This window comes from Phalacrocorax aristotelis, chromosome 5 (assembly GCF_949628215.1).
Source record: "Phalacrocorax aristotelis chromosome 5, bGulAri2.1, whole genome shotgun sequence".
NCBI lineage: Eukaryota > Metazoa > Chordata > Aves > Suliformes > Phalacrocoracidae > Phalacrocorax > Phalacrocorax aristotelis.
In genome coordinates this window covers 24,591,272-24,612,767 of record NC_134280.1, presented here as the reverse complement: position 1 = coordinate 24,612,767, position 21,496 = coordinate 24,591,272, and the positions used below count along the sequence as shown (strand labels likewise).

Sequence of the window (21,496 nt, the reverse complement as noted above, 5' to 3'; positions counted from 1 at the left end):
CGCAGCTCCCGAGAAGCCCGTGAAACAAGAGGAAATGGCTGCCTTAGACGTGGACAGCAGCAGCCACAGCGAGTATCTCCAGCACGGCAACGGCGCCGCCTCGGCCTCCGCCGGGGCGGCCGCCCCCCAGGTAAGCGCAGGCCCGGCCGGGCCCCTTCCCCCCCTCCCCCGGGTGACACGTTGTGAGCGGCTGCGGGAGCCGGTGCCGCCGCCGCCGCTTCCTGTGTGCGCGCCTGCGAGGAGCCCGGTCGCTGTCCCGCACTAACCGCCACCCACTTTCTCTCCCTGAACCCGCCCATTGTGGGTAGGACGCTCAGCCGTCACCGCTCGCTCTGCTGGCGGCCACCTGCAGCAAGATCGGCCCGCCGTCGCCGGAGGAGGATGAGGCCGCCGCCGCCGCCGCTGCCTCTCACTCTGCCGGAGCGGTGAGTGCCCGCCCCGCCGCTCTCGCACGGCCTGCCGGGGGGAGAGACAGCACAGCCAGCCAGCCCGCCCGCCCGGGGGGAGGGACGGGACACACGGCACTGCCCGCCCGGGGGGAGGGACGATAGCAGGGCCGACCTGCCAGGAGAGGGGTCCCCGGGCTCCCCTGCCTCTCCAGGAGGAGCCGGGCTCCCAGGAGGAGGAGGGAGCCGAGCTCCCCCCTCCCCCGCCGTTGGGAGCGGCGCCTTCATTTACTTTCGACAACGGGGGGAGGCGGGGGAAGCCTCCCTCCCCCGGCCCTGGCACCGGAGCGGCTCGCTCGGCACCCGGCGAGGCTGGGAGGCACCTCACCTCCACCTGAGCGCACCCCGGTGCCCTCGCCTCGGCTGCCAGCCTGCAGCCACGCGCCCGGGCGGGAGCACAAAATGAAGGCCGGCTCTAGGGAAGGATGTAGTTAGAAGTAAAATGGCTGTTTAGAAGCGAACGCGGTGGTGGAAAGCTGCTTCCTGTATCGACGCTGTTTTTTCTAGGCGCAGTTATCATGCGGTCCCTCGTATTGCAAACTGGATTTCTGTCCTTATCTCGCGTGCGCTGTCGGCTCTGAAAGGAGCCTTGATGACCTTGGGACCTTGTGTGTTGAGATGGATCTTCCAGACTAGAAATGTATTCTTGTTGAAGCCAGTTTAACTGTCTCTGTAACAAAAGCCTAATGGGAACTCGTGTGTTCCTTAATGGGTCTAGCTAAACTCTTGTGTTGGCATATGCTCATAAATTTAAAAGAGGTGGGGCGTTTCTAAATAACTGATACCTAAAAATATCGGTATATTAAAAGGGAGTTCCAAAATACCTTTTAAAATGGCATGATGAAGTATTTTTTGGCCTTAGTCCTTGGGAAATGACATCTATTACCTCTGATATATTTATTTATTTTTACAAAAAGGGTTTTAAAACAAGCCAAAAAAGCTCCTTTTTTGCTTTTAAAGCAAGACTTGGTTTTTAAACTCGCTATACAACAGCTTTGTATGTCTTCAGGATTCTACAAATACGAAAAAAACCTGCAAAGCTTTTTACTGGTGGATGAAGTGGCTTTGGCAAGCTTTTAACAAATGTCAAAATGTTCATGATAATGTTAAGTTTATTAAATGCTCAGGTGCTACACTTTAAAATAGTTTCCGTCTGTACATTTCAACTTCACGTAAAGGGAAGCTGCAGCAAAATAATTGTCTGAGGTCAGGCAGCAGGTTGTAGACTAATGTCAGAGCTCCAAAATATATTAAGATTCTGACCCCCTTTCAAATGTCCTTTCTGTTGAACCTGTTTATTTTCTTAAGAAGTACACTTCTAAAAGTCTTTCTAGGCATTAAGTGCCTTATACCTTTAAAATTTGTTTGATAATACCAGATGCATACAGTGTCGAGAATTAGAATGTTGGATCTGTCTATTGCATAAACGTACACATGAACAAATGAATGGTGCTTAAAATGATAGCTTTCTTTCCTATATCCACCTTAAGGCTGTTCTCATTTTAAAGCTGGTATTGTGCATCTGGAGGATCGGTTGATGGCTTAGCATGAGCAGTGCTAGGTCTGATGGGGTACTAGGGTGCTAGTACAGGACACATGGTTCCTGATAGTTCCAAATGGGCAAAGCTGTTCTGAAATAGTACTTCTTTATTCCTGTTAAATTCATCTGTTGTTATGTTTATATATAAGGGGCTTTTCAGGGCAATGCAGAAGCAATTCAAGAGAAGCTAAAATCTTAGTTAAAACTAAATGTGAATATAAACTCACTACTTTCCATACATGCAGATAGGCCTCTCCTACATATCTGCTGTGAGTTAGGTTATAGCATTCTGGTAATTTTTACACTCCTACAACATAGGTCTTGAATGATTCAGAATATTTTGGGTGGAAACTAAATATAAACTGGAGGAGGTACCTACAGTAGCTGAGCTAGACAGTGGAGTTAATTAAGATTACCTTAATAAAGGGAGGGGATGGAGGGGACTAAAGTCCCTGAAACATATTCCTCATGAAAAACAGAATGCTGAAAGGGATTTAGTGCAATGAAGATACTTTTTTCTTTTTTTTCCCCTGGTCCCCTGAGTGTATCTTATTGGGGAGTGGAAGAAGGAGGGAGGAGCTAAAAAGGCTTAAATTGTAGGTACATCATAACTCGTATGGGAAATGAAATCTATATGCATGGACACAGACTTATTGTCTTCCTGGGGTGTTTCACGCTCATCACTTTCCCAGGAGTATAGATGAATCAGTTTGATATCTCTGTATGAGTGATGGTGTCTAATGCAGCGATGGGAAGAGTTCTTTCCCAGTATCTTCTATGCCTGCACTGCAGTTCTGACTGCTGAACGTCTGGTAGAACTCTCAAGCCCTATAAATGGAAGTAGAAGTCAAACTAGACGTCTCCTATTAGAAGCATATGAAGAGTTTGGATGTATAAGGATAGAGGTGCTGTGTTTTGGGGGGTTATTTTGTTAATGCATTACTGACATTCGCTTTGTAGGAACTGGCAGGGCTGGAGCCAGTATGCTAGGCTAGCCAGTTATTGCATGCTGCTTTCCTGGCTGAAATGGTATGCTGCAGCTGCTCCCCAAGAGACCAGGAGCATGATTTAAAAGTAGCAGCAACAACAAGACTCTCATAGGAATGCAGGGCATATTGCATGTCGGGGATTTGGGGAAGAGCTGGAACAAATGTGATTGTGTTTGCTGTTATCTAGTTGGCCCTCCTCTGAGCCCAGGTCTTGGACCAGTTGACCTTCAGAGGTCCTTTCCAACTGAAATTATGCTATGATTCTATGTGGGTATCTGAATCCAATCCCGCTGCTGGAGTGGATGCCACTTTTATGCCACCGAAAGCATTAGTGTGGAAAAAGATTAATGAATGTGGCAACTGCTTGGTATGGAAAGCAAGTGAAGAAGTCAGTTGACAGAACTGAAGTCAACCCTCTTCTCCCTTCCATCCTGTCAATGAACTGGGCAGGCTGTCTTCTAGTCCATGAGGTTTTCAGCTTGACCCAGGATTCTGGTTAGAGCTATATTTACTTTTCTGTAGCAAAATACTAGCAGGCATTACTGCTGATCTCATCTTTGTGTGTTGATGGAGATTGCAGTCTTTCAGCTTAGGCTTTGACACCGTGATTTATTCTGCCTATGATCATCCAGCACCAGTGCTTTGTGTTTTGCCTAGTGGTATTTGGTTTTAATGTAGATGGCCTTGAGTTTGTGGCTTGCTTACCTGAGAATCTTCTTGGTTGCCATAGTGGTGCATCCATGGTTGGTTCAAATGCTTGCCATGGAAACTTCCCCTTGAATATTGCTGCCTGCTGGTATGTATGAAAGCCTTGTTGGGATGGAATGTGCTACTGCCTGACCTAGAATGACAGCTCATATGTTTTGACCTCTCTGGATGTCTTTCCCTCTCTTGGGAATTTAAAGTCTGAGAAGTTTTAGTTTGGGTCTTGCTTTTCCACTGTTTATTGTTGACTGAAATAGGTGAGGATACAGTGCAAGACTGATGGGACTATGGGGTGGGAGGACTGGAAGGTAGGTGAATTGAGAGAAGTGGCAGGCTGGCTGAGAAAGCTGTTGGCTCTGACAGCTGCCAAAGAATGGGAGCTGTCAGAGATGACGGCCCCAGTTGTGGTATGTAGCTGCATCTAGTGTGCTGCAGGCTGCACTGATTCTTCAGTCTTTAAAAAAAAAAAAAAAAGCAGAGGGGAATGATTTATTTGTGTTGTTGTGTACCAGAAATATGTGGAAAACATTTGGAGAGGTTAATAATTAGCAGTGTGGGGAAGATGAGTATTTCTCTGCTGTAGACAAAGCATTTGTTTGTATCTTTTACTAATAAAGGTTGGAGTGTTCTAGGACTGCTTTGCCATATCCTGAGCTTTAGAATTGAGTGCTTTACAGAACTGGAATCTGGAATTCCAGTTTGTTTATGCCTTGGAACATTATTTTAACCATCTGATATGCAACTAGCTTAAGCTCAGTTTAGGTGGAAATAGTAATAGTGCTGATAGGATAGAAATATGTAGGCATTTTAAATTTAATGTTTTCCACTAGGCAAACATATGGATGAATGCCATGCATCAGAGTTATCCATACTTCTCAGTTCTCTGGCCTATATGGTGGTTTTGAGGAAGCTCAGAGTTATTCTGACATGCGTTTTCTCCTTTATGGGTGATAATATAGCTTCCTGATGCTAAGTTTCTGGATGTGAACAGGTGCACCAGGATGTGTTCAGCCACCATAGAAGAGTCTGCCTGGGATTGTCTTGTTTCTCTCTGTTTTATACTTTCGCAAAACAGAAAAGTTTCCGGTAGAACGTACTGCCTAGCAGTATGTTTCCCCTGCTGCTGTCCAGAAGCTCACCTTTTAAAATGTTCTTTCATTTTCTTATTCCAGTTATGTTTTCCTAGTGCTGGATCAGAACCACATGTAGATGTTCTTTTACAGGTGCTTTAAGGGTGTTCTTAAAAAATTTTCTTACATTTCTCTTTATAGTGTTAGAGAAAGTAAGAAAATACATGTTTTAAAACATTACCATATTTAAAGACAGCATAAAACAAAAAGTGTTCTTTCTGACATTTCAACATTAGTAAGAAGCATAAGATTTCCTAGGACAGTTGAGGGTTATGAGGTTTTCTGGAGATTGTCTGGTCCAGCCCCCTTGCGTAAAGCATGGTCAATGAGAGCAGGTCACTCAGGACTGTGTCCAGTGGGTTTTGAATATCTGCAAGGATGGAGATTCCACAGCCTCTCTGAGCAGCCTGTTCCAGTGTTTGATCACCCTTACGGTTAAAACAAAACAAACAAAGAAGTAGTTTTTTCTTATATTATGGGGGACAGAGTAAAAAACCTGCCTAAAGTAGTGATAATATCCCCTGTCTAACCCCACCTACCAAAGCACTCGTCTCATCATAGAAGGTTGTCGGGTTTGTTAATTAAGCATCATTTTCCCTTCCGAAGTCTAGGCTGACTACTTCTGACCACCTTCTTCTGCCTGCCCCCCAAGGTTATTTGAAGGTTACACCCCCCCCCCACCCCCCCCCCCCCGATATTTTCAAGGTTATGTGCTCCATTGCCTTGCCAAAGATCAAGTTGAGGCTGACTGGCCCCAGGTCCTCTTTCTTGCTGTTCTTGGTGATTTGGTAGAGCCTTCAACACCTGAGTTGAATGCAGGAGGAAAACGTAACATTTTGCAGGAACTTCTATGCAAAATTCTCATTTGGCATGCAGTTATGTAGAGATTAATACGCATCTATAGATTAATAATTAATAAACAAATGAAGTTACATACAGCCTAGTTAAGAATGCCTCCTTGTTGCTGTGTCTCATTACTTGATACTGCAGCTTTCTTGATTCTACTAATGTCAGGATGTTGCGTTATCCTAATTTAGACAGGTTCTGAACTTCCGCTGATTAAAAACAAGCAATTAAAGTTTCGGGTCCAGTTGTCCATCTCAAGCAAAAAAATATAGACATTCCTTAAATGAGACACAATTAAATGTTAGATACGTTTCCCCAGATTGGAATTGTCTTTTAAAATAACATTTGAAGCACCCCCAGATAATACTTTTTCCCCGAAACATTCTTTGATTCTCTGAACTTTTGATTTGGGCAAATGTGTGTTCCTCTGAATTGAATGGGTTCATTGGCAGAGGACTGAAGCATGCAACAGAATTAATTTGCCTTAACAAGCAGCTTTGTGTCAGCTGAACCACAGTGACTGATGTTGAATGTGTTTTTAACCTATGGCAAATACAAGATAGAATGTATTAGCTCATACTTTAATGAAAGAGTTGAAGCAAGTGCATTTTATCTTATATTTGTAATGACCTAAGAATGCATAGATAGTTTACTGTAGCCTGGTAAACACATGGTATTAAACTCATGCATTAGGGCCCTAACTCATAAAACAACAATTTGGATGAGGCAGTGGCCAATCTTCTTCATTAGGTATGTGATTTTAAACGTTTAGGAGCTCATGATTCATTATCTGACCACCCCTGCTCATTTTGCTGATGCTTTTGCTCCAGGACTAAATGGCGCAAAAGTGACTGAGAAGTGCAGCAAAAAGCAGTCTACTATAGACCGGCACAGATAAATGGTTGGTAGTTCTGTAGCAATAAAATACCGATGGCTAATGGCACGTGTCCAGTTGATCACATTTCATATGTTGAAATACAGGACGTACAACACATACTTTTTTTTTTTTCCAACCCAAGTCCCATCCCTCAACGTTGTAGAGATACTTTTTAAAGGTATTTTATCTTCTGTATGTGTTTCTCTTATCTCCTTCCACATTTGACTTAATGTTGCTTTAATTTTCTCTAAACAAATTGAACAAGACAATTATTAGATTTTTATTTATCAAGACCCCTCATTCTTCAGGGATGAGAATTTTGGCTTAGAGAGATCTTTCTATTACCCGCTGGAAATTGTACAAGGCTTGTTAAAGAATCAAAGGACAGGCTGAACAGCAGTTGTTGCTTCCACTCTTCAGTGGTACTTGACCTTTCTTCAGGTGGACATATCATTTGATTTTAATTCTTCCTGTGCCTCATGCCAGCTACTCTCTTTGCTCTGTTCCTGTCTCTTTCTCGTGTTTCCTGATACTGCTTCCAGTGAACTTCCCGTTGCTTCATGTTCTCTCCTCCTTGGCTGAGTGGTGCTAATGCTGAACTTTCCTCAGATCTTTGTGCCTTCCTCTTGACACAGAGCCTTTGGATTGCAACTGTCCAGTCTTGTCTTAAAGGAGCAGCTTCCAAATAACTGTCGTCTGAGAATCAGTTGATAAGGAAAAGAACCATTGCTTTATCCCTGCCCTCTAAGTATTTTTCATGGATGGCTGAGAGACAGCAAACTCTGGTCTGTTAGGACTGCACTGTGTAGATCAGTAAGCAAGTGGGCTATAGATGTTGCTGCTCATACATCAGTTGTAGAACTTTGAGTTAATGCTTAATTGTTTGAGGATGCAGTGAAAAGTTCCTACTCTTTTTAGTAGAAAAGGGAGTCCAAGAAATGGCCTGCTAGCTCAGCAGACTTTGAGAAAGGGTACAACAGTCAAGCTTGTTATGACAGGTTGATGACCAGTTGAGGTTAGAGGTTATCCTCAAATACTCTTTACCATACAGGATATTTTTGTGCTTCAATACTAGTAATTTTGATAGCTGTCAGATAGCTTCTAGAAAGCCTCACCCTCTTTTTCTCCTCCCTCCTCATGATTCATCTGGTAGTGACTGATACAGCCAGCTGTAAGAGAAACATGCAAATATCAGGCACTTTATGTTCTATGTGTAGCAATAGCTTGATACCCACATGGATGGCCACCCTAAACTTCTCCATGGACTGACAAGTTCATCCTCTAAAAGAGTGCTTCTGTTGAGCTAAAACACTTAACAGAGCAGGATCTGAGGGAGGATTTTGCTAGATGATGAAAAGGTGAGGAAGATGTGTGCCCAACCTGAAAAGGGCAAAGACCATTGAATGGCAATATAGAAATCAGCATATGTTTGGGGAGGAGAAGAATAACGTAGGTCATTTCCATATTGTGAAGGAGACAGGTTCCCTTTGAACTAATTCTGTCAAGGATACTCATATGTATTATGTATGAGTAGACATAGACACACTATTGTGTGTTCGATCAGTCCAGTTATAGCCTAAACACTCAACACTTGCTTGTACATAGTCTTAAATCAGTGAGAAATTATATCAGGCTTGTAATGGTTCCTATTAGTTTTTCTTTCTCTCTTGTTCTAACAGATACTACCAGCACCTTATGTTACACATTTATTTTATAATGACACACCATAAACATGTAACAGTCATATTTTTGCTTTTGGTATTTTCTGACTGATGTTTACTTACGACTTTTATGGGTCTTTTGATACTGTATAAAACCTTCAGTTAATAAGTATTTATATACTAGTGAATTGAGTAGTTATGAACTTTCGTAGCAGCATTTCAGCAACCAGTATCTGTGTGTAAACAATATTCAACACAAGAGTGTAAAGCTAATGTGGTAGCAGAAAAAAAATTGAATTTTTTGCCTTTTTCTAGATAAGATGGCATGATATTTCATAACTTCTTCTAAACTCATCAATTATAAGATTGAAAGACTAAAGGATTTAAATATGTCCTTTAAATTAAAGGCTAATCAGTATAAGAAGAAAAGAAAATAATAAAATGGAATTGCCATTAGTCTTTTTTCTCTTTCTGATCCTTAAAACATTAAAGCCGTAAAATTAGTTCTGTTCTGGTGATGCTTTATCTATTTACTAATAAACTACCTGAAAGATTTGAGGGCAAAAGAAGGCTAGCATTATTTTTTTTTATTCACAATTATTATTTGTACAGCTTTTGAGAGGAATTTAGAACCAAGATGTGTGTTTCCGTATTGCAAATGAAGCTTGCCAAGCACAGCAAAACTATTTTTTTAGTAAGTACTCAGACTTAAATAGAGTATTTTTCTTGTACACGTAAACATTCTGGTGTCGTAACTTGGAATAGGATAAGAAAGTGAAACTAGCAAAGTCCCAGCCTACACTGTGTACTAAATTCACTCAGATGCATGCACAGGATTCATTCAGGCTGGCTAAGTCTCAGTACCATGTTAGAGAAGAATAAGCTGTGTGCTGTATTTTGCATATCCAGGTTTTATTCTAAAGGAAATCAGAGTGCAGCATGAGAAGGAAGCTGCGATATGCTCCGGTAACTGCCCTACCAGAAATGATCACGGGATCAGTGCAGAAGGACAAACTAGGGCTTTTCTTTCTATGTCCTGTGGACTCTGCCAAAGAGACAAAATTTGTTTCACAGAGCTGAATGAGTTGTAAGACAAGTTACTTGTTGCTAAATATTAAGTTATTCCATTGGTTTACTGTAGTGCTGTAAAACATATAAGGAGAAACTTAACTACATCTTTTTTAGATTGATGGTTATTTACAATACCAAGTTGGTTGACTACACAAATCTGTGCTAAGCATTGCAGGATGGTAAATCTAATTCTTAATACTCTATTCTGAAAAAGCTTGCTTTGGTAAAGAAAGGTAAGTGCAATTTACCTTTTCTTTACTGAATAAGAAACAAAAGCATACTACATCAGTCCTTAGGTTCTTTAATTTTTAACTATCTGGGGGGCTGTTCTGAAACATTGGCCGTTTCTATTGTTCCAACTTAATGAAAATAGATTTCCCCCCTGCCTACCCCTACCCCCCCGTAACGGATACATATGACTAATCCAACTGTGATTTCAGTGTAAAAGTCCTTAGTTTAGAAGCCTTTTTCCCTAGTGAAACAGTAACTCATATAAGCTTATAAATACTAGGACTTTGTATTATGCGTAACTTAGACTGACGCTATCCAATCTTTCCAACCGTGTGACTAAGTCACCTCTTAACACTTTCTGTACTGCTGAGAGTCACAACATGCACATCTATACCGTATATAACACAGAGTCAAAAGGCAGTGGAGCTCCAGGAGACACAGGTGACACTGGCTTCACAGCAGTTCCTTCACTTCTGTGTGATAGGTGCTGGGCTAGGCAAAGAGCGTAGCTGAGTCCCAGGATAACCTGGTGATGACAGCTCCAGCAGCCCCTGCCAGCTCACTTCTTCCCTCAGCCAGGGATTTGGATTACCCAGCAGCCCCCACACCAGAATAACCCTGCTGCTGGTCACCTGACGTAGCCATGGCACAGGAGCTGCATTTGACCTGCTCGCGAGCAACATGCAGCTCATGACCCACAGGTTGGTTACCCTGACTTAGGCATTAGCTCACTTACAAAATCTGTATTTCATAGTTCTAATCCAGTTGCTGTTGTTCATATGGGCTGCATTGCATGTTTTCCAGTAGTGTATCAATCTCTAGTGTTGAATTGCATGACTGTTCTAGCATATAGTCTGTATGCCTCTTGTTTTAATTTTGTCTTTTCTTTTTTCTTTTTATTCAGACAGGGGATTTGGCTTCTGTGCAATTAACAGGAACTCCAAATAGATGGGAGGTCTTGTCTGCAGCTCCTGCCACTATAAAGGACGAAGCTGGTAATATAGTACAGATTCCAGGTGCTGCCACAGTAACTTCAAGTGGGCAGTATGTCCTTCCTATTCAGAGTTTGCAAAATCAACAAATCTTTTCTGTTGCACCAGGATCAGATTCGTCGAATGGTACAGTGTCTAACGTACAATACCAAGTAATACCCCAGATCCAGACAGCGGATGGTCAGCAGGTTCAACTTGGCTTTGCAGCCTCTTCTGATAATAGCAGTATAAATCAAGAAACCGGTCAAATTCAGATCATTCCTGGCTCTAATCAAACCATCATTGCCTCTGGAACACCTTCAACTAATATTCAGAATATCTTATCGCAGTCTGGTCAAGTCCAGGTTCAGGGAGTTGCAATTGGTGGTTCGTCTTTCCCTGGGCAAGCACAAGTAGTTGCTAACGTCCCTCTTGGACTGCCAGGAAATATTACTTTTGTACCCATCAATAGCGTTGATCTAGATTCTCTGGGACTTGGCAGTGGTTCTCAAACCATGACAGCAGGCATTAATGCAGATGGGCACTTGATAAATACTGGACAGGCCATGGATAGTTCAGATACTTCTGAAAGGACTGGTGAGCAAGTTTCTCCTGAAATTACAGAAACCGCCACTGATAATGACTTATTCGTGCCAACATCATCTTCATCACAATTGCCCGTTACCATAGACAGTTCAAGTATATTGGAACAAAATGCAAACAACTTGTCCACAAGTAGTGGTCAAGTTCATAGTTCTGATCTTCAGGGAAATTACATCCAGACATCAGTCTCTGATGACACGCAGGCTCAGAATATTCAGGTCTCCACAGCACAGCCAATTGTTCAACACATACAGCTTCAAGAGTCTCAGCAGCCAACCAGTCAAGCCCAGATTGTACAAGGTATTGCGCAACAGACAATCCATGGTGTGCAAGCAAGTCAAAGTGTATCTCAACAGGCTCTTCAAAATCTTCAACTGCAGCTGAATCCTGGAACTTTTTTAATTCAGGCACAAACAGTGACCCCTTCTGGGCAGATAACCTGGCAGACATTTCAAGTGCAAGGAGTTCAGAATTTGCAGAACTTGCAAATTCAGAATGCACCTGGTCAACAAATAACTCTAACACCTGTGCAGACTCTCACTCTTGGTCAAGTTGCAGCAGGTGGGGCGTTGACATCAACTCCAGTTAGTTTAAGCACTGCTCAGTTGCCAAATCTACAGACAGTTACAGTAAACTCTATAGATTCTGCTGGTATTCAGCTGCATCAAGGAGAAAATGCTGGCAGTCCTGCAGGTATTTATTTTACTTTTTTTGCAGAAAATTGTTTTTTGTTACTGCATGTGGTTGGTTTAAATGGTGATAATCATAACATTATTGTCTTGCTGCAGAAGCCTACAAAATACAGTGGGTTAAACATAGTGATGGTAGATTTTGTTTGAAACTACTGTTCCATTAGAAACCGCTGCAATGGAAGAACATAGTCCCACCTCCCCTCTTTTAGTATAAGCTCCTGTAACTCCCAACTGGTCATATTAGCTAATAGCACTTCTTATACAGTGTTTATTGGTGCTTATAAGTCTTACCATGCAGAAGATCTGCATACTAAATTGAGAAGGGAGAAATCTATCAACTACCACTCTTCTAAGGCATCAGTGTCATTAGTGTACCCCATTCTTCCCAGACCTGAATAGATGAAGTTTTCATGGAAAATCCAGATATTGCTGCAATTTATTTTTTCCCCTGAAAATTTTCTGACCCCCTGAGGCACTGTTGTTAATCCGCTGTTTTGTTAAATTTGTTTCCTACTGATTTAATATCAGTGTAACTATGATGTACAAAACTCATGTAAGCAGAAGTGAAACAAGCATGTAAATACCAAAATGGAGGCTGTGCTTTAGAACATACGTGAATTTCCTGTACTACTTATTTGCATTATGTTTCAGAATGTACAATTGTTAATGATAAACTTCACAGTGTGTTTTATCTTTGTAAGTGAAGAACAACTATTTTCTTAAAATAGTTGCTTCTTAATGTAAGAAAAAATAAACATGCCTGTTTATTTCTGGTAAAATTGATACAGTACATTCCAAATTTCAGGGCATAGCTACCTAAAAGAAAAAATAAGACATGATGAGATTCAGGTCATTTTGCTGTACCAGAAGCCATTTAATCTCATCATTGTGAGGTTGTGCCCAGGCTAGTTATGAGGGGCAGAGTGAGCAGTAGAGGTAATTTGGGTGGGAACTGTTGCACAAAGTAGCTCGGGAATCACTGTTTTACTGTAACTATGTGATCCAAGGCTCTGGTTCATTAAGATACTGAAGCATAAATGTTTAAGTAAAACATAAATATTTTGTATTGTATGCCTATTTAAGCATGTGAGAAGAATGCAGTGTTGAGTAAAGAATGCCTAGAGGAGCTGCTGAACTGGCTTTGTTCCAAAAGCATACTGATTGTAATACTTATATAGTTATTGGTCTTGGTATATTCTATGTCAGGAAGTTTGCTTTCCCTTTGGAGTCTAAAATTTGAGTTTAAAATAGTAAGGTGGGATGGTTTATTTTAGTTCATTTTGTTTTGGAAGTGGCTTCTATATTACGGACTTATCAAGGCAAAGCTACCCAGACCCTAGATAAGCCTGCTCTTCATTGGCATGTAGGCAACAGCACCAAACAAATGAATGTGCTGCTTGATCCTTACATTTTCTATTTCCAGTGACCACAGAAAGTCTTCGTTTATCTCCATCACCTTGTTAGCTATGAGGACATGGGGTATAGACATCAGTAACAAAAAGCATGTATTATGCATGATAATGCAGCTAAACTCTGATGACAGAATCTAGCTCTTAGAAAAGGGCCCTGTGGCTAATCTGAAATACAAGGAGGATGAGAACTTCTTTATTTCTGAGATTTATATTCAGTATAGGATCATGTAGCTAATGTTATTGTTTGTTGAGTAACATAGCAGAAACTTGAGAAGAAAGATGAAAAGGAGAGAGGAACCAAAAGAAAAGACGCATGAAGAAGTTGAGCCTGCTGTGCACTGTGTGTATTAGTTTATGGTCCTTGAGAGTGTTTTAATGGCAGTTCAAAATAAGATGCAAAGGAGTTGCACGAAGCATTCCTTAACTGTATTTATCTGTGAGGAATTTCGCATGGGAAGGGAAGAAAGTAAATGGGATATATGAAATGTGATTAAATAGGCAGAATCAGTAGAAGAATAGCAGAAACTATTGCCTGAAGTGAATAGCTATAAGCATCTGGTTATATTGAAGATAGGGTGGAGATTTATAGTGACATTTTTCATACTTGTCTAGGAATAGTAAATGGACTGGAAGGTATTAAAACTGCCATCCCCTACATTTGGGGAGAATTTAATTGATCCCTCCTTTATGTTATAAGAAACTCACTTTCCAAAGTAACAATCAATGTGAAACAGCTTCTAGCTAACAGAATCAGACTGAATTATCCTGATTGACCTTCAGTGTCTCCTCCATATACATCTGGTATTTTGTCTATATCAAAACTGCCTGAGACAATCTTCTTCAGTGATGTTCCTTCCCTTATTTATAATGCCTTACAATACGGTATGGCACCCTTTCCTCAGGTTGAAGAATAAATATACAACTAGAAGCAGATAATGAAATTATAAAAAATCCTTTTCAGTCAAAAATGTGTTGCATGTCTGATCTACAAATGAGGAAAAACAGTTTAGTTTTAAACTGAAAGAGGAAGGTATGTGGAAGGGACAGCAGAATGAGAGAAGTTAAAGCTAAAGGGTGAGAGGCTACTTGATTCCTCTTTTTCTGCAAACTACCAACAGCTTTTTGAAGCAAGATAAGAAGGCCTGGATAATACAATTCCTTCCAGAACAAATATAGTCGGGCCATATTTTCTGTTCTTATTTAGCAAAACTTTTCTACCTGAGGCAAAATTAAAAAGAACATATTCCTAGACTTCGGTCAGAGATGGTTGGTAATTGTCTGAAGTCCAAGTAACAGAGATTGCTCTGTTAGTGGTATAGCTGTGAAAACTGTGGGTTAGGTTTTAGATTTAGGTAGCTGCAGCGCACTGTGTGAGAGGTGTTCTTCCAAGATTCATTTCCTAGGTAGGCAACAGAGGACATCTTTACTGTTCTCATGAGTGTGTGAGAAGAAAAAATGTCTTTACCTAGGTCCTACATTTTGTTTACATAATGGAAAGTCATCACAACCCTAATACAAAGCTAATAGCTTTGTCCAGTAAATGTACAGTTTTCTTTGAAAAATGTCCAGTAATTATGCTTCTCCCAAAATGATGGCATTACTAGGCGTACATACGCAGAGGCTTCCATTGACCTGAATTTGTTCTGAAAAGACTTGGCTGAGCTTGTTTTTTCTTAGAATGTTTATTAGAGTTCATATTCCTCCTCATTGTGCTTAGTGTTGTCTTGCAGTGGAGAAGGGAAGGGCATCAGTTGGTCATAGCTGAAAATTTCTTCAGCATTGCTTTTCAAAACAAAAAGCTATATCAAATAGTATCTATGTGTTAAACACTGGCAAAGAGATGTCTTTCTCACCTGTGTTCTGGCTTCAGTCTTCTGGCCTTGAGAGAAAGTTAAACCTGAGAAAGATCTCTAGTAGTCTACTCCTTTTGTTGGCAGTTTGTAATAAAATACTGCATTGTGTGGGGAAAAAAAAAAAAAAAAAAAGCCATTATGTGCACAGTTCTCATTACTCTTCAACAACTTACCTGTTCAAGAAATGTATTTATTTTTATTAGCACATTTATAGATTTCTTCTTCAAACATTTCATATAGAGTAGCATTCTGTTGGAAAAACACAAGGTACTGAAATGTACTGACTTGGTTTTCATGTTTCTGATCTGTAAGTTTTGTCAACTTGAAAGAGTTTTTAAGTTACTGGATTTTTTTCTTCCCATAAAGTCGTTGACGAGACAAAGGAGACTTAACAGTGTCAATCAAAATCTAACTGTAATAGTGTCTCAGCTAATTTATTAATGTACTGAATTGCAGCTTTAAATTGGTTATTTCCTGAAAAAAGGCAATTTTACCAGGTCTTACCTAGGTTGCTTAACTTTTTATAAGATGCTGGATGCATTTTTTTTTGATACTACTTTTGGCTATTTCAGTAGCATCTGAAGAAACTAGCAAGTGACCTGAAAGAAAGTAGCATTGGCTTGAAAAGGGATTTTGCTGCTTATCAACCTAGACGCACCCAGCTGGAAGATTCATTTGTTTAAAAAAAAAAACAAAACCCCAACCTACTAACAAATTTCCAGGTTGGTCTACAGTTGGAATAAAGTCAAAGGTATTCCTTTCAAGAGTTGACTCAATGTGCCACTGCAAAAATGAGGTCTTCATTTCTATATCTTTCTTCCCAGCTCCTCCTCTGCAGGAGTATACACAGCCACTTAATGGACTCATCTGCCTGCTGCCATTGAAGCTTACAGTCATGCCTGTTGATCAACTTACACCAGTTGATAGAGGGTGGGAGTGGTTGGCTATTTGTGGTGGGGACTTCATTCCATTCCTGCCAGAACCTGAAGTCTTTATCATGCTGAAGTAATTTAGTTATTCTAAATTTGGTTAAAAATTGGCTGACAATTTTCAAGGTAAATAGTTGCCCAAGTGACAATTTACCTTTAATCTGCTGGTATTTTGTGAGGCTTTGGTCTAATAGCTGTTAGGTAAAGCAGTCTAAACCTCCAAATGAACAAAATTAAAAATGGGGTATTTACAGTTTTACTTGCAGGATATTTGTTTCAATGTTTTAATACTTCTGGTGAAGTAGTGCTTTATTCTGGCATCTAGAACTTTATAAAAAGTTTTGGCTGCTTTTCAGTCTTACACAACTTAGTTTTTTCTCCTTCTTTTTAAGTTCCAGTTTTGAACCATATTAGTTTGACTTTGTTATGCATTTTTTCCTTCTAAGGTGTTATACCAAACTTTAGAGAGAAGGGCATGGTGTTGTTATGAATTTCAATCTGATTATTAAAAAAAAGTCTTACGAAATGCATGAAGTAAACTGGAGGAATGATGTTAAGTAAATATTTTCATCTGACAACATCTGTTTAGGGCTATCCCATTTACATTTGAGGCACTTAGTTTGCATGTTGTAAAAACAAAATAGTTAAAAACAATTCCCCACTTATATTTTCTATCTGAAAAATTAAATTGGAAACACTGACAAATTTGAGTTAGTGGAGGAATTAGAGCTATTTATGTACCAATCTTGTGTAAATAGTGTGCTTTCAGCATGCTTAGTTTACATTCCTTATTTTCTCATAATTTTTAAAGGAAATTAATAAACTATGGAAGGATTAGATGATCATGCTTGTATGTATTTCACAACCTTGCTTATATCAGCATGTAGTAAGTTATCTCACTTCAAGCATTAGAAAGTTTGCATAACTTTAGCCTGATTTTTTTTTTAATGCACTATGTACTGCTGTGGAGTAGAATTGCACTTTTTCTTCACATTTTTGAAAAGATCGAATTGTCGCATCCTTCCTCTCCGTACTTCGTGTGCTTTTCTGCTCTGTGTTCCAAAACAGCCCAGGGTCTAATTCATTTTCTTATAGCCCATGGTGGTGAGGTGAACCTTTGTTGTATGTCTGTTACTCTTAAGTGAATATTCTGTCATGTATGCTGAATGTCTGATGATGCAACTTAGATTCTCCAGGTGAAGGAGGTTAGCCTGAGTTATTTTAGGCTTAGATATCCTCTGGATGTTCACAAAAGAATATATTACCCATTTTCAGGTACTCATTCCTTTTTCATTTTTCAAATACCCTTTTTGCAATATACTCCTGAAGCAGAAGGAAAACTCTCTTAATCCTCTGTGGGGATGTATGGCAAGTATCCATGAAGTGACAGAGGCAAGGGATTTTATTTCCAGTACTGCTTCAACTTAAAAAGAAGGCTGGAAACTCATCTTCTCTCTTTTTGCAGCCTCAGCACTTCAGGTCTATTGTTTCAGGTTCTGTGCTTGAACCTCCAGGCAGGATCGCATACTTTGGTTCTGATCCCTCAAGCTAACTTGTCAGTGTGTCTGGCTCATAAAAAGTAGCCACAGTTTCTACCAAGGACAACGGCAGTCTTTTCATAATGCCAGGAATGCTCACCAGGATCCTAGTTGTGATTGCCCTCTTGAAGATAAGGCTGGGTTTTAGATGGGTTGTCTTTCACTGCTGTAGAAGAGGTGTTTTTTCAAAAGGTAGTAATTTTTAAGGGCAACGGGGGGAAAAAAATACACATTGTCAGTGATGTGTCCTCACTATTTATCATACAGAAATGATCATTCTCAATCTGCATTTAAACTTCATGCCAGTTTTTAATCCATGTATTTCACATATGCTTTGTGCTTCATTTTTCTTAATGAAAATGTCTTACTGTATCCTAATAAGTCACTTCCTGTGCAGAACTCTCGAGTATATTATATCAACAATGGTGTCATCATTGATTAAAAAAAAAAACTTCTTTTGAATCTAATTGTTCCCATAGTCCCATTTTGAGTGGCATTAATTCTTTCCCTACTTATTTGAGGCTTTGGTTACCCTTTTTTAGTGTTATCACAGTGCTAGCTTTTTTCTAACCCACTGGAGCATTCACGTGGTCAAAGGCTTACAGCACTAAAACTGCAGAGAGCTCTTCAGCCTTCTCTTAAAATTATTGAATGAAAATTATCCTAATCTGTTGATTTATTAAGTGTTTATTTCAGTAGCTGATTTTACATCTTCCTGACTTACTGTCAGCGGGAAGCTTTTCTTTCTTATCTAGTGATAGGACCATTATTTGGCTTTTATCTGTATTTATACAGAACAGAAATACTTCGACTGAATTTCCCCTTCGTGCTCTACGTAGTACTAGGTCTTGAACTTAATTAAGAAGTAATGGAATATAGAAGTTTGAAAGCATGGGAATAAAACAGTAGTAAAGAAAATGCAACCTTCATTTAGTCTGTGTTTGGTAAAAAACAAAAGTTGCCTCAAATTTACCAGTGTTTGAATCAGTTTGTCATGCCTTTAGGGATTATGCAAATTGGGGGGGGGGGCAAATTTTTTGCAGAGTATGTGTAAAACCTCTTGTTCTGTCAGTTGAGACTGAATTAGAACAGAGCACGTCCAGTGGAACACCAAGGGAGAAATGCAGAGTGGTTGCTATCTATATGAATTTGCATGATTTCCAGTTCCATTGCGTTGGAGAAGACTCCTATCTTTTGCACTTCTCCATGGTTTGCCCCTTCTGCTCCTTCATTTTCTTACTGTTGTCCAGGTTACAGTGGCACCCCCTCTTCCCCCAAAAAATAGCAGGTGGAATTTTCCCTCATCTCTTGCAATAATGTAAAACCATCTTGGAGGGCAACAGACTCATTGGTTCTAAGGACCTTGTTAAGGCAATGAGATTAACTACAGGATTTGATATGATCCACCACTATACTACATCCTGGAGAGGCTAGATAAGCACTTCATCTTTTAATATTTCATTTAATTTTGTTTTAAGTATAAGCTACATAATTAAATATTAAAAAGTCTCCTGCCAGTTTACTTGTACTTTTCTGTGTGCCTGGAGTAGAAGATGGTCCTTCTGAGGAACACCTAAAGCAATAGCTACACTTTCTGCCTTACCAAGACAACCAGGAAACACAGCACAAGATTACAAATGCAGTACTATTTTGACTTCAATTCAGTTTTACATTTCTTAAATAATACTGTAAACTATTGTATGTCTATGCAAATTATTGCTTTCTCCAGTACCCTCAACTCCTAGGAGTGCTTCATCTGTCCCTCTCTTTTTGTCCAAATAATTTTCTCATTTATGGCTCCACCATTGTGCTGCTGCAAAATGATGCTGATGGGGAATGACTGGGAATAGATGGATAGTGATGAAAAAAGTGGAAGGAGCTCATGATGAAAGCTTGTGAAGTGGGACAATTGTTGCATAAGTTGAAGGCAGAAAGTCCTGGATACTGGTGTGCAGAAATAGACATTCTGGACATGTTTCTATTGTTAGGTGCATCTCCGTTACTAGAGTGTGACTTTGGGGTGTCAGTATAACAGGAGAAATCATATGTTATATGGAATGTTTGACTTCAGTAGTGGAGTTGGGTCTTGGGAGCACAGATCTGTACCCTGATTTGATGCAGTCATCTGTGCTAGGACTTGTTGATATCTTTTTTTGAAGTATGTGTATGCACTGTTAACTGGATTCAGCCACTGACTTTACAAACTCACTATATACCAGTGTCTAGTGTTAGTGAGATCATAATGAAATTATTAATATAGTGTTTTATTTTATTAACATTAATTCTTATTTTGAATAAAACCAGAATTTATACAATGTACATTTTGTGGAAAATTTGGCAAAAGAATTTTGAGTATGATATATAACATATCCAGTCCTAAAGAACTGCTTGGAGTCTTGAATTGGCCTGTGCTGGCAGCCTTGCTGCTTTGCTGTGTTTAAATACCTATTATGTGCCCTGTTGCATAAGAGCAAATTGGGCTTTTACCTTTGTCTAAAGTTGCTGTAAGTTAACGTATTAGTATACTTAATAGTAACCAGTTTGAAAGAGCAATTTTATAAACTCTTTGTATGTTGTATAGTTGTTTAATCTTTACTTATGTAAAACAAATGTTATATATAACATGTATATACAAATTATTACAAATAATAAAATTATTTCATAGGTGAGTCTTGGAAAATGACTTAATTTGGTAGGAAAGATAGTTTGGTGGGTAATGCAGAAGACGAAGTCACCACAGAGGTTTTCTAGGTCTTCGCATGAAAAATACTTGTTATGTTACTGTCTGAAATTGTGAACTTCTTATGGTAGCAGTGAAGCTCAGTGCGCAGGTGGTTTCCTAGAGAATTATTTTAACTTCAGTTATATCAGTGATGTAGTTTACAGTACAGTCCTGCAAACGGTTATACACGTGCAACTAAAAGGAAGGCAAATGGTGGTGTTGGGAAGGGCTGGACTGAGACTTTATTAGTACCAAGGAAATTTTTGTGCGTAGCTGCATCGTTTGTCTCAAAAACAGATGAACGCAAGAGATGATTCAGAAGGTAGACCAGGTAACTATTACTCTTTACCCAGTACAGTTTTTCTTACGTTTTATCATGCAATCTGTGCAGCTTTGTCTTCATCATACAGATGATGACTGATGCACTGACTCCCAGAAAGAATTCAGAGTAGCCACAGCGCTCAGTTAAGGTTTCAGTGTTTGAATGGGGTTTGGGTTAAGGACAAAAATCTACATGATAACTGATTTTGTTCTGCAGAGAAAGCAGTCTCTTAAATATATCCAGAAAGATACGTGGCTTTTAGTTTGAAGCTTCAACAAAAGAAAAAAATAAAAACAAAAAAAATTGATGGTTTCCTAATTTGTTTGCACTAGCGGCTAATCATTTTCACTGAAAACAATACAAGTAAGCTACTCTACTGAACGAAAGAGGGGACTGGGGTTCATCTTTGTAAAATGATGTATAGAAGCTGTCTTTTTTTAAAATCCAGACTTACAGACTTTCAGCTCATTGGGAATCCAGAATAGTGTCTGAGGGGAAAAATATTGCTATTAAAATGTAAATTTGTTAAAATAGTTGTTGTTTCACAGTGTACTGTGATGCTGTAATTAGTTCTTGGATTAGATTGAATGAATGCTCTGTAGGGGGAAGGTACACATACTTGAAAAAGTCCATCCTAGGAGGATAACTTAAGAGGCTTTTTTGCATCCCTGAAACTGCAAAGACCTATTTGGACTACTAGCTCATCAAAATGTTTAAGTGATTTGTGTGTTGGTTACTTTCTCTCTAATGTTGAATAACATTCTTCCCTAAATGTTTTCTTCTCTATGCATAGTGGAAAAGTCATGAATTTGAGGTGAGAAGGGGAAAATTGAACAGAGACATGCTTGTTTGTTCGTTTTCCTTGGATATCTTGGTCTGTCTTAGGTCAATACCTTTTATTTAATTGATTTATCATATTACTTCATATACCACTGTGCATACTGAAAACTTCTGAAGG

At 39.7% G+C, this 21,496-nt stretch overlaps 1 protein-coding gene across 3 annotated transcripts in view; it reads left to right on the top strand.

Annotated features, from left to right (window-relative positions):
* SP3 (Sp3 transcription factor) overlaps positions 1 to 21,496 on the top strand; it is a 40,124-nt gene that overhangs the window by 6,982 nt on the left and 11,646 nt on the right. Inside the window, exons 2-5 of one of the 3 annotated variants that reach the window (XM_075093478.1) lie at positions 6 to 130; positions 309 to 425; positions 10,401 to 10,512; positions 10,597 to 11,763. In XM_075093478.1, the coding sequence (XP_074949579.1) occupies positions 6 to 130; positions 309 to 425; positions 10,401 to 10,512; positions 10,597 to 11,763 (1,521 nt within the window). Of the gene's footprint in view, positions 1 to 5; positions 131 to 308; positions 426 to 10,400; positions 11,764 to 21,496 lie in introns of all 3 variants that reach the window. The other 2 variants (XM_075093479.1, XM_075093477.1) reach the window with 2 other exon arrangements.